At 42.5% G+C, this 13,907-nt stretch overlaps 1 protein-coding gene across 1 annotated transcript in view; it reads left to right on the forward strand.

Moving 5' to 3' along the window:
• Window positions 1-518: 518 nt before the first annotated feature.
• The window catches only part of CCT3 (chaperonin containing TCP1 subunit 3), a 113,696-nt gene continuing 100,307 nt past the window's right edge, over window positions 519-13,907 (forward strand). The window contains exon 1 of the mRNA XM_085638849.1: window positions 519-1,215. Coding sequence (XP_085494975.1) covers window positions 1,185-1,215 — 31 coding nt within the window. The 5' untranslated portion in view covers window positions 519-1,184. The remainder of the gene's footprint in view (window positions 1,216-13,907) is intronic.

Here is a 13,907-nt window from a genome sequence, read left to right on the forward strand (position 1 = left end):
GCGGGGGAGGATGCAACTAAACCTTTCTGGTTTAAAAAATTAACTACCCTTTGTCTTCCTCATGAAGCCTAATGTGTTATTGAATTGTATTAAAATGTGATGTTTAGCCCTAGTTGGAGCTAAAGCTTAATTGGTGAACGCTTCATTAACCTGAATTTGCACAAACCATTGCGCTGAAACATAAGCAGCATAATTTAGAAATACAATTCTAATTACTTATTATATTTTGATGACCATAAGTACTTTAATTTTGTAACTACAACTGTTATGTCATAAAATAAATATATTCCGAAATGTTCTACTATTTAATTTACTTATCAAAGTTAAAATGGGGAGACTCATTGGTTTGGAAACTCAGGGCCCGGGGGATTTTACAGTTTACTGCAGAGGTTACGCCTCTTTTGGAAGAAACGCTAAGGCGCCTAGGAAACCAGCAAACGTTGCCATATTTAGACAGGCAGCAACTAACGACTGAACAGCTGCACTCACTTGAGCAACTATGTAATGTAACCACAGATACCACGCCTGGCTGCAGTCGTCACATACTACAGTTGCCATGAGCTCCAAGACCGTCGGAGGACCCAGAAATCAGATCTCGCGCTCCCCCCCGTAAAAGAACATGTATCACACATAATTCTAAACCGAAGAGTACGAAATGTGCACGGCCAAAATTTCCAATCAAGCCTCAGCTGTCAAGTTCTTAATTTTGGAGCATTTTCACTAAGCTCCTGTTGTTGCTTCTTTACGACACTTCCCATACTGATGTCCTTTTTAATATAATTAAGATACAATTCATTTTTAAAACAAAAATCTGTCTCGAATGGTAGCTACTTCTTACAGGACTACAAGCCCCAACATCAAACCCGACCTCCTCTTTTCCGGAAACATGCGCACAGCTCCACCTATCTGCACGCGGACTAAAGGGGAATTAACGGCGTTTCACGGCAACCGAGCTTGAAGTGACCCCGCTTAGAGGGGCGGGTATCTGCTCTCTCGAGTATTTCATTGGCTAAATACCCGGCACATTATGAGTCCTCGCAAGCGATTGGATTGTGCCATCTGGCGTTCTTTATTCCCACCCCTGACGGCGCTGTAGAGTGTCTCAGTGAAACAGCGTTCCTTTCTTTCCATCTCACCGTCTCTAGAAGGTTCTCCTCGGGGTTTGGTCCTCTCAAGCCGCCAAGATGATGGGTGGTCGGCCAGTTGTAGTGCTCAGTGAGTAATGGTGGGAGATGTATTTCTTGTAGTGGGTGGGGCACATGGCTCTTTTTACACGGGGGTGGATTCCTTGCGCTGTCAATGTTGGTGCTGGAGGTGTCCGGCACTTCAGCAGCACAGTTATGTGCATTGCCTGGGGGTTGGTTTGGGAGGATGCGAGTGGGACCGTCTTTGTTAATCACAGTATGTTCGTGCAAGTGTAACCTTTATTGGGCCCCAGCTCAAGGCATTGGGTTGAAATGTTTCTTCTGCCTCGAATGTCCTGCACCTTTCTGTTGGTATGCTTGCCCGACCTGTCATCGCCGGTCATGGGAGCAATCCAGAACTGACCCAAAGCAGTTAAACTGCTCTCTGTGAGATTAGTCTGGTATGAATTGCATTTGTCATTGGTGGGTGCTGTGACAGTCATCTAACGGGGTGTGGCTCTTAGTCTCATAGATGTGTAAGTGTAACCCAATATAAAAGGATGATTATTTGTGCCTTTGGCAAACCTCATTACTTACCATTTCCGATTAATACACTTTTCCTAGTAAGGCATCTAAAATACCCACTATCTCCATATACGAATGTAATGTAATTTGCAAATCAGATCTTTTTGATTAGTAGTTAAAGATTTCCATCAGGCTAGGTTTAGCCGTTTCCACAAGTCATCCTCTTGGACTGCTGCAGCTGTGTTCATTCCCCCACTATCATGGCGGTTCAAATGTCTTTGGTTTCAGATATTAGTGATATAATAACCTTAAATTCTTCTGTAATTGGTCAGTGCCATCCTAAAGGCGTCTACAATTAATTCTAATAAGCAAATGTCTCTGTAGCCTTTAGTGTCCCTTTTTTTAGCCCTGCATTTTTTTCTCGAACATGTTTTACCTATCCTTGGAGAACTTCTGTCCTTTCTTACACCAAATCTCGCTATTTGGAATTTGTCTCTTTCTGCTCCGGGCTGTCACCACCCTTGTGCCTTTCTTGGCACTTTTGCCTGTCAGTTTTGCCACTAGGGATGGTGGACTTAAGGGACGGAAAGCTAGGAATTTTTCCCAGAACCACCATTATATTGGTCCATCTTTACATTCAGAAGGGACTTTTAACCTATCAATGGTGAAAGTGATTGGGGAGAGTGGAAGGGGAATATCTTGGCCTCGCCCATAGTCCCCAGTGAAGATAAAGCTACTTCTCAGTTGACCATACTGAACATTTTTTTTTTTTTTTATTGTCAATTGTACAGTGGCTTCTAGGCCTTGTGGTACTATTCTGGGACAGTATAAATTCATGGCTGTAAAGAATCCTAGCCGTTAATTTTCTGAATGTAACGGGTTGGTGTGTGGATGATTTACACATTGCTTGTATTGTCTTGCAGCGGAATTACATTTCCATCCAAAAGTGGGGCTTAATTGGAAAAAAGTGTTGAAAGGAGTTTTTTTATGAAGTAAAAGCTGGAATATTATCAGAGACTGTCAAACTTAAATGCAGAGGTGGGCTTCTGACTCAACTTATAGGTGTTGAGCAGAAAAGGTACTATTGTGCTTTGGGCAGCAAAGGTGAAGTATTCTGCTCAGTTTTTCGCCGTTTATAAATCGTGATCAATGCTGTATTATTTGTTTAGAATTTCTGATATAGCCCTGCTAGACCGTGAAAGATAATAGTATAAGAATGTGCGCATCATCTGCAGTGGGAGGAGAAGTGACATAAATACATTGAGGGAAGTGAGCTTATACTCCTGTTGGTTGGCATCAGTATAACCATAGGACATGCAAACAATAGATACTTTAGTAGTTGGTTATTAAATATACAGCAGTAGTACAGTTGTAAGATAAGTTATAGAAATTTTATAATAACTTTTCCAGCAGTAGTTGTGGAAAACAGAATGGGATGACATTTTGGTTAGTACGTAACTGAGACGTGGCTCACTTTACCTGAACTACTGCATTGTGGTATGAATTTGACATAATGAGTCTAGTTGTGGTGTTATACATTTAAACACCAGTTCAGTACAAGGGTAGTGCAACAGTGATAAGTCTGTATCTTCAGCAGGGTACATTTATTGGCATCAACAAAGTGAGTGATTATCACAGCCATAGTTAATGTACCTGTGGCGTGACGGTCCTGCAGAACCCTAAATCTCCATTACAAATCGTCATGCGGACTACGAGGGAATTGTAAAGGTGTACCTTCCGATCTTAGATTTGTTAGAACTTCTTTTTTTAGGGGGAGCAAGTTATTCAAAGGTTGCCCCTGGGGTGATATGTGCGTTGTTATTTATACACAGGGTAGGTATAATAACCTCCATCTGGAAGGGTACGATTTGAAATGCAGAAACGTGGGTAAAAACTCCCTCAGCTTCAAATTCCATGGTAGAAAATGTAGTCCCAGAGAAAATTTGGCTGAAGATAGTAAATGGAGAGGAAAACATTCTTAAATTTGGGACTTTTTAGAATGACACAGGATGTATTCTGGAGTAGTGACACAATCAGTTTGAATAGTTCAGATGTGACCGCCAGGGCAATAGTGGCCTGTACCCTAAAGGGAATCCCAAACAGGGGTACGTTTGCCTAAGTAGTCATGGATAATCCAAAGAGGAATTAACTACTGGTTAAACAGTGTCCACTGGTTAAGTTGGGCTCCAAGATCACGTAACGGGGCTCTTCATTGAGGTTGATGGCGCATAGGTGGGGACTTGAGCTTCACAAGTTGTATGAGGTGAGCAGTGAGGGTGGCAGGGATGTACAATTCAGGATTTTAAATCTTGCAGGTGTTCAGCTTCATGTTGTTTCTAGTAATTAATCGCAATGTTTCTCGTTTGTTCTCCTAAAAATGACGCCTCTTGAAATTCCTAGATCCTGCCAGACTGCACAGAATTACCCCACGATATGGCAACTTTAAAACCGGCCAATCACTTCAATGATCCTCTTCCTGCTAAATTTTTTTAAAGACCTCAACTTGGCCATTATGCCTCTTTGGTCGCAGATTATTCACAAATCTCTCCTGCAGGGGAGCATCCCAGATTGCCTCAAAATTGGACAAGTCACTCCCATCCCTAAGACACCCAACTCAGATTTATCTGATCCCAACAACTTCAGACCTATTACTAACATCATGACGCTAGCCGAATTGCTCGAGAAATAAGTCCACAAGCAGCTCTGCAATCATATGGAGAAATTTCAACTACTGGACCTCTATCAATCCGGTTTTAGAGCAAGGCATGGTACTGAAACTGCACTAACCCACATTGTGGATGACGCTCTGGATCAAAATGTCCCTTGTCTTCTGATCCTTCTGGACCTGTCTTCTGCATTCAACACCATTAAACATGAAACCTTGATTTATCTTCTCCATCGGAGGATGGGTCTATGCGGGCGATACACAGTTGATGGTAGTGCTTGAGGAAAGGCATGAGGACACCAAAACAAAATTGAACAACTGCCTCTCAGAGATGGCACGATGGATGTCGGAACATTGCCTGAAATTAAACGCAGGTAAATCACAAATCCTGCTCTTCGGAGCCAACCTGATTTGGGATGCCACCTGGTGGCCACAAACCCTCGGAGATGCCCCAGCACCCAAGCAATGTGCAAAAAAATTAGGCATCCTCTTTGACAATACCCTTTCCACGAAGGACCATGCGAGGGCCCTGTGTGGAAGGGGCTTTGCAACTCTGAAAATGCTAAGAAGACTCTTTCCCTGGAGTGTACAAGAACAGTTGCACAGGCCCTGCTCATCAGCAAGCTAGATTATGGTAATGCTCTGTTCGTAGGCATGGCAGATTCTCTTTGCGCGCCTGCAGGTGCTACAAAACGCTGCAGCCAAACTGGTGTGCAGTAAAAGCAGACTGAGCTCAACATCGATGTGCATGAAACGCCTCCACTGGCTACCCATGCGACAAAGAGCAGTGTTCAAGGTCCTCAGTCATGCACATAAGGCACTGCACAGCGGTGGACTGAGAATTTTACAGACTAAAATTGAATTCTACGTTCCCACAAGGTGCCTACTGTCACTCCATCATGCGCAGGCCAGGACAAAGCGTATAAGGAAAGTGAGGGCAGGAGGACGGTCATTCTCATATCTGGCAGCAAAGAAGTGGAATGAACTACCCCAGACTTATGGCAGACTATTTAGCTTTTAGGAAAAAACTTTTATCTGTTTCCCAAGACCTAATACATGACAGAGCTACTACTCCCGCTGGCAGCCGTACGATGAATTCGCGCTACCTAGCGCCGTGATATCTTTCGGGATGAATGTTAGCGCTCTATAAATAATACAATAAAGAAAATCAGAGAAATTTACAGTTCTTGTATTTAGAGAGATACTGAAAGGCAGCTATGATCCATCACCCAGGATGACTGCTGCAGTTATTGGTATTGGGTATGGGGGCTGGGATATAGAAGTGTACATTTAAAGGAGAATCATGGCACTGATAAATGCTTAAGCAAAGAAGCCTCATCGAAAAATGCGCTTTTGTTTTTTTAATCGAAATTAGGTTTTATGCACCAGGTATCACTTGTGTGTTTAATGTAGTCTGTAAAGTGCCATCGTTCTCTTGCTTTGACCTAGTGGAAAACAGTCTGTAATGGTTTTACATGTTGCTTCACATGGCATATTACAGTCAGTTAACTTTGTTATGTCCGCTACATGTGAATGAGTGAAAGGTGTTTCTTGATTTAGGAGCCAGATGCGCCTTGAAGATAAAGTAACTGGCATTTGTCAAAGTGTCACCTTCTTGCAGGCCTATGTTCATTAAGGATCATGGTTTATTTTCGTAGAAAATTACAAACCTTATACTTTTGATATGATTTAGATGCGTTTGCCGTTTAACCCCTTCGCCGCGTGGGTTATTCCCCCACGGGGGTGGGGGGGCGCGGCGGCGCTGTGCTCGTGACGAGCCCAGCTCGTCATGAGGCACAATGGAGCTGTACTCATGACTAGCTGAGCTCGTCATGACTCCGCCCACTGATTGATTCCCCGCCTGTGCGGGAGAATCAATCAGTGGGCGGAGCGCGACCGTTATGACAAGCCCAGCTCGCCATGAGCACAGCTCCACTGTGCCTCATGACGAGCTGGGCTCGTCATGAGCACACAACGGGTTAAAACTCACTCTGCACATATGCTCCCAGATAAACAGTCTGGTGATGGTTAGTATGATATAGAGGTGCAAGTGACAGTGAAAAGCCAAGTACATCAGAATGTTGCATTGAACTGGTGCTGCCTCTATGAATGTTATAACTGAATATAAAACAACCAAAGGTTTGAATAACGTTAGCCAATATAGAAAAATAAAATCATGAAATCTTGGAACCTCCATAGAGAAATCCGGCGAACAAAAGGTCCGTACTATTTTCTGATTTTCATCTGGTGACGTTCCTCATGTTTCCTCGAGTTTTGTTTTCTAAGCATTTAAGTGTCTAATTGCTATGAACCATTAGGTTTAACTATAGAAAAGGTAGCAAAACTGACCATGTTAGATTTTGTTCTACCTCGTTACTAAGTCAAACTCCTGTGTTGGGCAAAGATCGCTTATTCTTTAACATCTTGAAAGCATGTCTATCTCTATCTCGAGCTCTGCTTTGATTTATTAAATGAGCCGCCTTAGCCAACAGAGCATCCTTTCCGTCAAGACTCAATCGAATGAAACGCTTATTCAGCACAATCTATTTTAAATATGTCTTTTTGAGGGTTCCGGATTATTTGGTTTTGATTTGGTAGACAAGTTGCATTGAATTTGCAAGGAAAGAAAACCTTTACCATCTCCGTCTTCCATGTTGTCAAGTGACATGTCCCTCGTACAACCTTCCAGAAGACGAGAGTTCTGACCAGTATCTTAGGAACCATGGTAAATCAGTTTCTTTCCTTCAAGAAACAGAAACAAGAAGTGGTCTAGTAGGACCAGCATTCCTGATTATACCCGAGTGGGAAGAAATTTCCAGTCTCATCTGTGGTTGACACACAGATACATAACTTAACCCCTTCCATGCGGGGCGGATTCCCCCGCGGTGCTGACCGCTGCTTGCGCGGGCGTGGTCATGACGGAACGGTTCCGTCATGAGCACAGCGCAACCGACGCTCATGACGGAACCGTTCCGTCATGAGCGTCGAAGGGGTTAAACTAAGAACTGAAAATGGTAAACATGGAAATGTGAGTTTTACAGGTTGTGAGGAATAAGTTCCAGATCGAATTCAAGTCCTTACCAAAGTCTTCAGGTATGATTCATATTTCCATTCAAAATCCTTCTAGAGGGAATATCCGCCTTATTGCAGAAAGAAGCAACGTGTCTAGTTCCAAAGAAGTATAGGCGTCTACTCCATTGTATTTCTGGTTCAGAAGACCTAAGGAATTAGCTGAGTAACACATCTGAAGGAAGTGAACAATTATGTTCAAAATATCCAATTCAAGATGACAGTACTTCAGATAACTATTCATTTGATCCTGTTAAATCATTTCTTGACTACTTATGGATACATATCTGCATATCCTTATATTAAGGAATCATTAAAGCTTACCATGAGTTTGTGTGGGGAATCAGCACTGACAGCTTATGGCTCTTCCCTTCGGCTTGAAATCCGACCTTAGTCTTTAAAAAAGATGATAGTTCAGTGATTGCTAATCTTCATCTACAGGGAATTCCAGATTACCCCTAACTAGATGACCGGTTAGTTCATGTTCATGAGAGGGGAAACATCTATACCATGCATTGTCTTTACTTCGCAGTCAGTACCACAACATTACCATGCGTTCCTTTTAGCACGCAAGTCGTTACAATGACTTTCTTTCGAGAAAGCAGTGTTGGATTGGTGTTGGATTTTTAAGTCCACCACCTTCCCTACTGATGCACCGACTGGAGTTAGTATAGTAATGTATACTATTCCAAAGTCTAGCACTTCCTTAAAGCAGTCGTTGTAATAACTTGCATGCTAAAGGAACACGTGGTAATGATGCAGTAGTGGTACTGACTGCGTTGTTAAGGCACACGTGGTTTAGGCATGCATGGTTTTATCATATAACCTCAAGAGAGCAGTCTATTTTCTTAATGGAACAGTAAAAAAACTTTTTTTCCCTGGAGTGACTTACCAACTATCATCAGCTTTCAACCAACTTCCATACATCCTCTTCTCTCAATAGCATACTATCGGTAACCCCACATATAATTATAAACTTACACAAATTGTTAAAGTTATCACAATTTTTATTCAATTAACATCAATATCGGTCAATAGTTCAAAAGCACATTATTTATATTAGACTTAATAGTTCCTCGAATTTAACACCCCAGAAGCGTCGACGCGTTTCGGTGTGCCAACAGCTTACGCACCACCTTACCTTCATCAGGACTTTACAGCATTTGTCTCTATCAGAAGCAGCTTTAAAATCATGTATGCCTGTATTAAAAACGGATAAAATACTTCTATCAGAAACAATGTATCAGCAATATATTCCCCGCTTTAAAAATTGCATAATTTATGACACAATAATCAAACAGTATGTTAAGCTGTTATTTCGTCCCTATTGTACACATCTATACATCACATTCTTAAAAACACTTACATTTATAATTATAGTAGGGTTCTCAATATTTTCTTAATGGAGACAATAGCTTTGATAATCTGTGATTTCTTCTCGATGACCCAAGTGCCAACTTCAACCTTCGAGAGACCTCAAGATCGTGGAGCAAGGTTCTGAATGGATCTAGGGAATCTTTCTCCCAGAGGAGCTGAACGTCCAAGGATGTATAACAACCTGTTTTTTCACATTTTGATGTACCAGATTTAATTTCCATCTGTGGTTGTGGCACCTGCACAAGTTCTGTTCTCCAACAATTCAGTCCTCGGAGCAACGAAGACTTCCGGACACGCTCCGTGAAGCGCTGATTATAGCTCTATTGAAACCAGGGAAGGCACCAGATAGTTGTGAATCATATAGGCCACTTTCCCTAATGAATACGGATGTAAAGATTTTAGCAAAGGTTCTGGCAAACAGACTGCGGTTATTACTACCTAACATGGCGCTCCCTGCTCAGTCAGGGTTTATCCCGACCCGATATCACACCAGAGTTAAATGGGAAGTGCTAACATTACCGTATGAGATGGGTGGTTTTACAGTGCCGGATCTGCAATTATATTATCTTTGTGCGCAGTACGCCTACTATTGGCAACAAGAACCACAATTCACTCCACGTGGCGGTGGAGGCTGGCGCTGTCCACCCAATCCCACTCAAGGCAATTATTGTAAACACCACCTCAGTCTTTGAAAAAGACGAAGTAGATGCGGTACGCTGTCCAGCTCTCGCATAGCAAGTACTGGGGAAGAGGGCACTGCGATTGCCACTGTATGCCCCGGCAATGCCGCTGGTGCATCATACAGCGCTCTCGGTAACGGGCAAAACGGGTTCACTAAGGGCTATACAAGACGCAGGTATACACACAATGAGTGATTTATTTCCTGAGGGGAAGTTTATTGAGCTCCCGCGACTTGTAGGAGAAAAAGCGGGGTCAGTCATGCTAACGTTCATGTATGGTAGGCTACGAGTGGCGTTGCGGGCATTATATCCGTGGTATTCTGAAGAACTGCCAACATTAGGGCCACTGCAATTAATATACGCAACGCAGACACGGGTCAAACTTGTTACTCGTTTATATAGAATTTCCCAAACAGATGTGCTGGATTTTTAACTGGGCCCAATGGAGAAATTGAATAATATTTTGCCTCAGTCCTAAGTGGAAGATGAATGGATAGCGTGTTGCAAACTAACAGGCCAACTGACCGCGAATGGGGAATCTCACTCATTCATTACAAATACATACACCAAATGTATTATACACCCGCGCAACTCTCTAAGTATGGGCTGAGGGACTCACATTGCTGTATTAGGTGTGGTGCCGAAAATGCCGACTTCCAACATTTGGCGTGGAGTTGCCCCGTATGTTTTTCAGGTACTGCGTTCCAGCTTAAAGTTGCCCATCGACGCCTGGTGACCATAGCTTTGCTCATAGCGAAGTGTAGAGTCTCAATTCATTGGGGTGGCAGGCCGGCGCCCAAGCATGATCATTGGTTAAAAGATGTAGCATACTGTCGTGACCAACTTGCCTGTTATGCTGAAGAACTGCCAAGTACATCTCGGCCATGTGACATCTGAAGTCTATTCACGGAGTATATGATGTCTAGAAATGAGGGCTAAGAATGTTCCATATGATGCTACTCTACATACTGTATGTTATTGCCATGAACTGTGTTCTGCTAACATTGCCAAACTCTGCTACGATGTATCCGTGTAACGCTCTGTATTCTGTAAACATATGTCAACGGTGATGTATTTTATGGTTGTTATACTATGAAAATCAATAAAAAAAAAAAAAATCAGTCCTCTGGGACGGCATTTCATCTTTCAATCAAGATCAAATGGCAACTGAATTGGTGGTTGAAAATGGAGTACTTATTCAAAGATGTAGTTAAGCAACTTTTGATCTTCACAACAGATGGCCGACAAATAGGCCTAGAGGCCACTTTGAATCCATGTTCTTTGCAAGTCAAATAGTTCATAGTATTGAAGAGGAGTTATGGAATTAGATAGTTAACTAAAATCCATTGATGGTTTATGTTCTTCTTGTGGCTTTTCAGCTCCATCAGGTGCTTTTTCCTTAATCTTGCAATTTTCTTTATATGGTTTTACCTTATTCTTTAATTATCCACTCTGCAATTTGAATGGTTTGATAGCAAACAATTAACTGAGTTTGTAGAGACCTGGATGAGATTGCACTTGTCAATCACAAGACCTAGTTCACAAAATTCTTCTCCATTTTGGGATCTTCTTTGTGTTTTGAGGTCTTTACGGGGTCCTCCTTTTCAAACTATGGAAACAGTAGAACATAAAATTCTTTCTGATAAGATTTACTTTTTGGTTGCTATTACGTCTGCTTGTGGGGCTGGGGTATTTCTGCCTTACTGCGTTTTTGTCCTTTTTTAAAGTGGCTTTTTTTCTAAATAAAGTGATCTTGAAACCTGACCCATCTTACTCTTCATTTATCATGAGGTGCTTTTTTTACCTTCCCTTTATGAATCACATTCTAAATTGAAAAAACGTTGGCACGTACTATATGTTAAAGGGGCCTTTTAAGCAAGGCTATGCGGGTTTATGTGTGGTTTCATGCTACGCTGCACGGGACGAATCTTAGGAAGCCATGCGTAAAACCACACATTGACCCGCATATCCTTGCGTGACTTTGTGCTGCTACAACCCAGATACGTATACGGACTAAATTGCCATTCCAGTCGTGCTCCACTCCATCCAACGCCTAATTGAGCGGACGTTCAGAGTTACGCACAATCAATAGCGAGCTATTGGAAATGTGAACATTTATCAATAGTTCACACCCATGTTCGTATCCCTATATCAATATTGGGATACTATACAGAACCGGTATTGAGAACTATATATCCGACACTGGGATCTAGTCTATACCGATACAGCACCCTAAGTCTTGCGATTTTAAACCTTGCAACAACCTTACGATCTGAATCGGTTTCTTCCCATATACATAAAGACAGTCGTGGCACTCCTGATGAAGGCGCTTTTAGTGCTGAAACGCTCGTTGAGGAGAACCACCTTTTCATTATGTATATATGTATGAATTAATGTTGCATCTTATCCTTTCCAAACTATTTATGTTCCTTGTGATTTTTGTAATTTTTGCTACATTGAAATCATGTTGTATTGTATTTATGAATTGTTTAACACTTCTTTAAAACTAAGTCAAATAAAATTCAGATATGTTTTAATATAGCTATACAGTATTCTCACTGAGTTCCTAATATAATGATGTTGGTATGATGAGTTGTTAGATTAATTGAACCGCATGACTGCCTAGGCTTTACAATTATATTATTGCCCTGCCCTAGGAGTTCTAGAACCATTTGCAGGGGGTCCTTGAGACTTTCACATCCCTGTGTGCCATGCCCATGGACACTGCATGAGATATAGATAAGACACCCCTCTAGCCGGCCTTGGACCTAAGGCAGAGTGCACTATATCTCCTGTGAGGGCATAGCTGCATGAGCAGTTATGCCCCTGCTATATTTCAAGGTACTAGGGGAAGCCATAGTAAGTACATGGACTGGTCACTAGCTATTACAAGTTCTCCAGCTCCATGATGGCTTCACTGACAAATTGGATTTTTGGTACCAAACCTCTCCGCATAATAAACCTGCACCGATTCCAGTGTCAGATATATATATATATATATATATTTTTTTAAAGTGCACACACAGGACCCCTTAGTGGGATGCCCTAAAACCTACCAATCCTTAGTGTGGTCACCGAATGGCCTGAGTCAGGCTGCTACCTCTAGACAGTGTTCTGACCTCATGAGGTAGAGTGTCTGTGCACTCTGAGGCCAAGAACAATGCCTTTCTTGGGTGGAGGTGTAAAGGAAGAGCCATTCGTGACGGGGAGCTTCAAAGGAATTGCTGCCTTTGTAATGCGACCCCCAGCCTCTCCTGTTGGAGGGAGCAGGCCCCCTTCCTGTCCTCACTCTCTTTTATTTGGCTGGAGGACTGGTGGGAAAAGATCAAAAGAATAGGTGAGCCCCCATCTGCCAACACCACCCCTCAGGTGCTGAAGGAGAGGTGAAGTACACTTTTCAGTGCCCACTGTTTTGATGATTGTGGGACTCCTCCGATAAAGGATATGACCACCCCCCACGTGGAGTGTGAAGTTAGAGGATGTAGTCCTCCTTAAAGTAAGTAGTTCCACTAATAGCCTGCTTAGGTAAGTAGAAGCAGCTATGAAAGACATCATATTAATCACCTAGCACCATCTGGATACCCACACCCATTACCTTCACCTCTGCCAGGCGTCACCTCAGCTTCCATAACTGCATCAGGAGAGGTGGATAGGGTAGCAGGGGAAATGTTTATGATGTTCTGTTGGGGTCGTTGGTATGACGAGGCCCAGAATGGGGTGCTTTTAATTATTGATGTGACCTGTCTGTGCTCTCCAGGAGACATGGGCCACAAAAAAGTGAGCATAGGGACGGCTTTCAAAGCTACAGTAAATTTGCCACCCATTCAGCAGCTGGCCGCCCTTCTTGTGGCCTGTTAATATGGGTCAAAACTACATTAGGGGGCGAACGAGAGAGATTTCAGTACAGTCCCTGGACATACTGGAGTTAGAGGTTGTTGAGCCTGATGGGAAGTTCTGGCTACTTAATGTTTAGAAAAGGTCAGCTTCTTTTAAAGTATCTTCCCCAACTTTAGTGATGGTGTACAGTCTTAATAGTTATGCCAAGTTGCTCATAATCATCCTAGCAGATCATTTTAACATTACTTTGGAGGCTAGTGCATGCTTCTCAAAACTAATAGCTGAAGAAGATTCATCTTGGGGCATCACCTTTCTAGAGTTGCCACTTATTACTTGACTATCTGCCACACCCTGCAAGTAAGCAGTATGTGCTTGTTCCATGAGCTGAGAGCTTGTAATGGACAGGAAAAAATCGGACTTTTCAGTCTCCTACTTTCACAGACTCAATTATTGGAGTAGAATTGATTACATTCTCTTAGACATTAGAGCATGGAAGTTTTCGATTGACATGGTAATCCCTCAAAGACTAGAAAGTGATCATTTTACTCTTATTTTGGGCATGGGGCAGCATGGGAAAAGGCACCAGGAAACGCCCCAGGTTGTGCTGTGCTTGAAGTCGCTAACTCAAGA

Source organism: Triturus cristatus, chromosome 12 (genome assembly GCF_964204655.1).
Source record: "Triturus cristatus chromosome 12, aTriCri1.1, whole genome shotgun sequence".
Taxonomy (NCBI): Eukaryota; Metazoa; Chordata; class Amphibia; order Caudata; family Salamandridae; genus Triturus; species Triturus cristatus.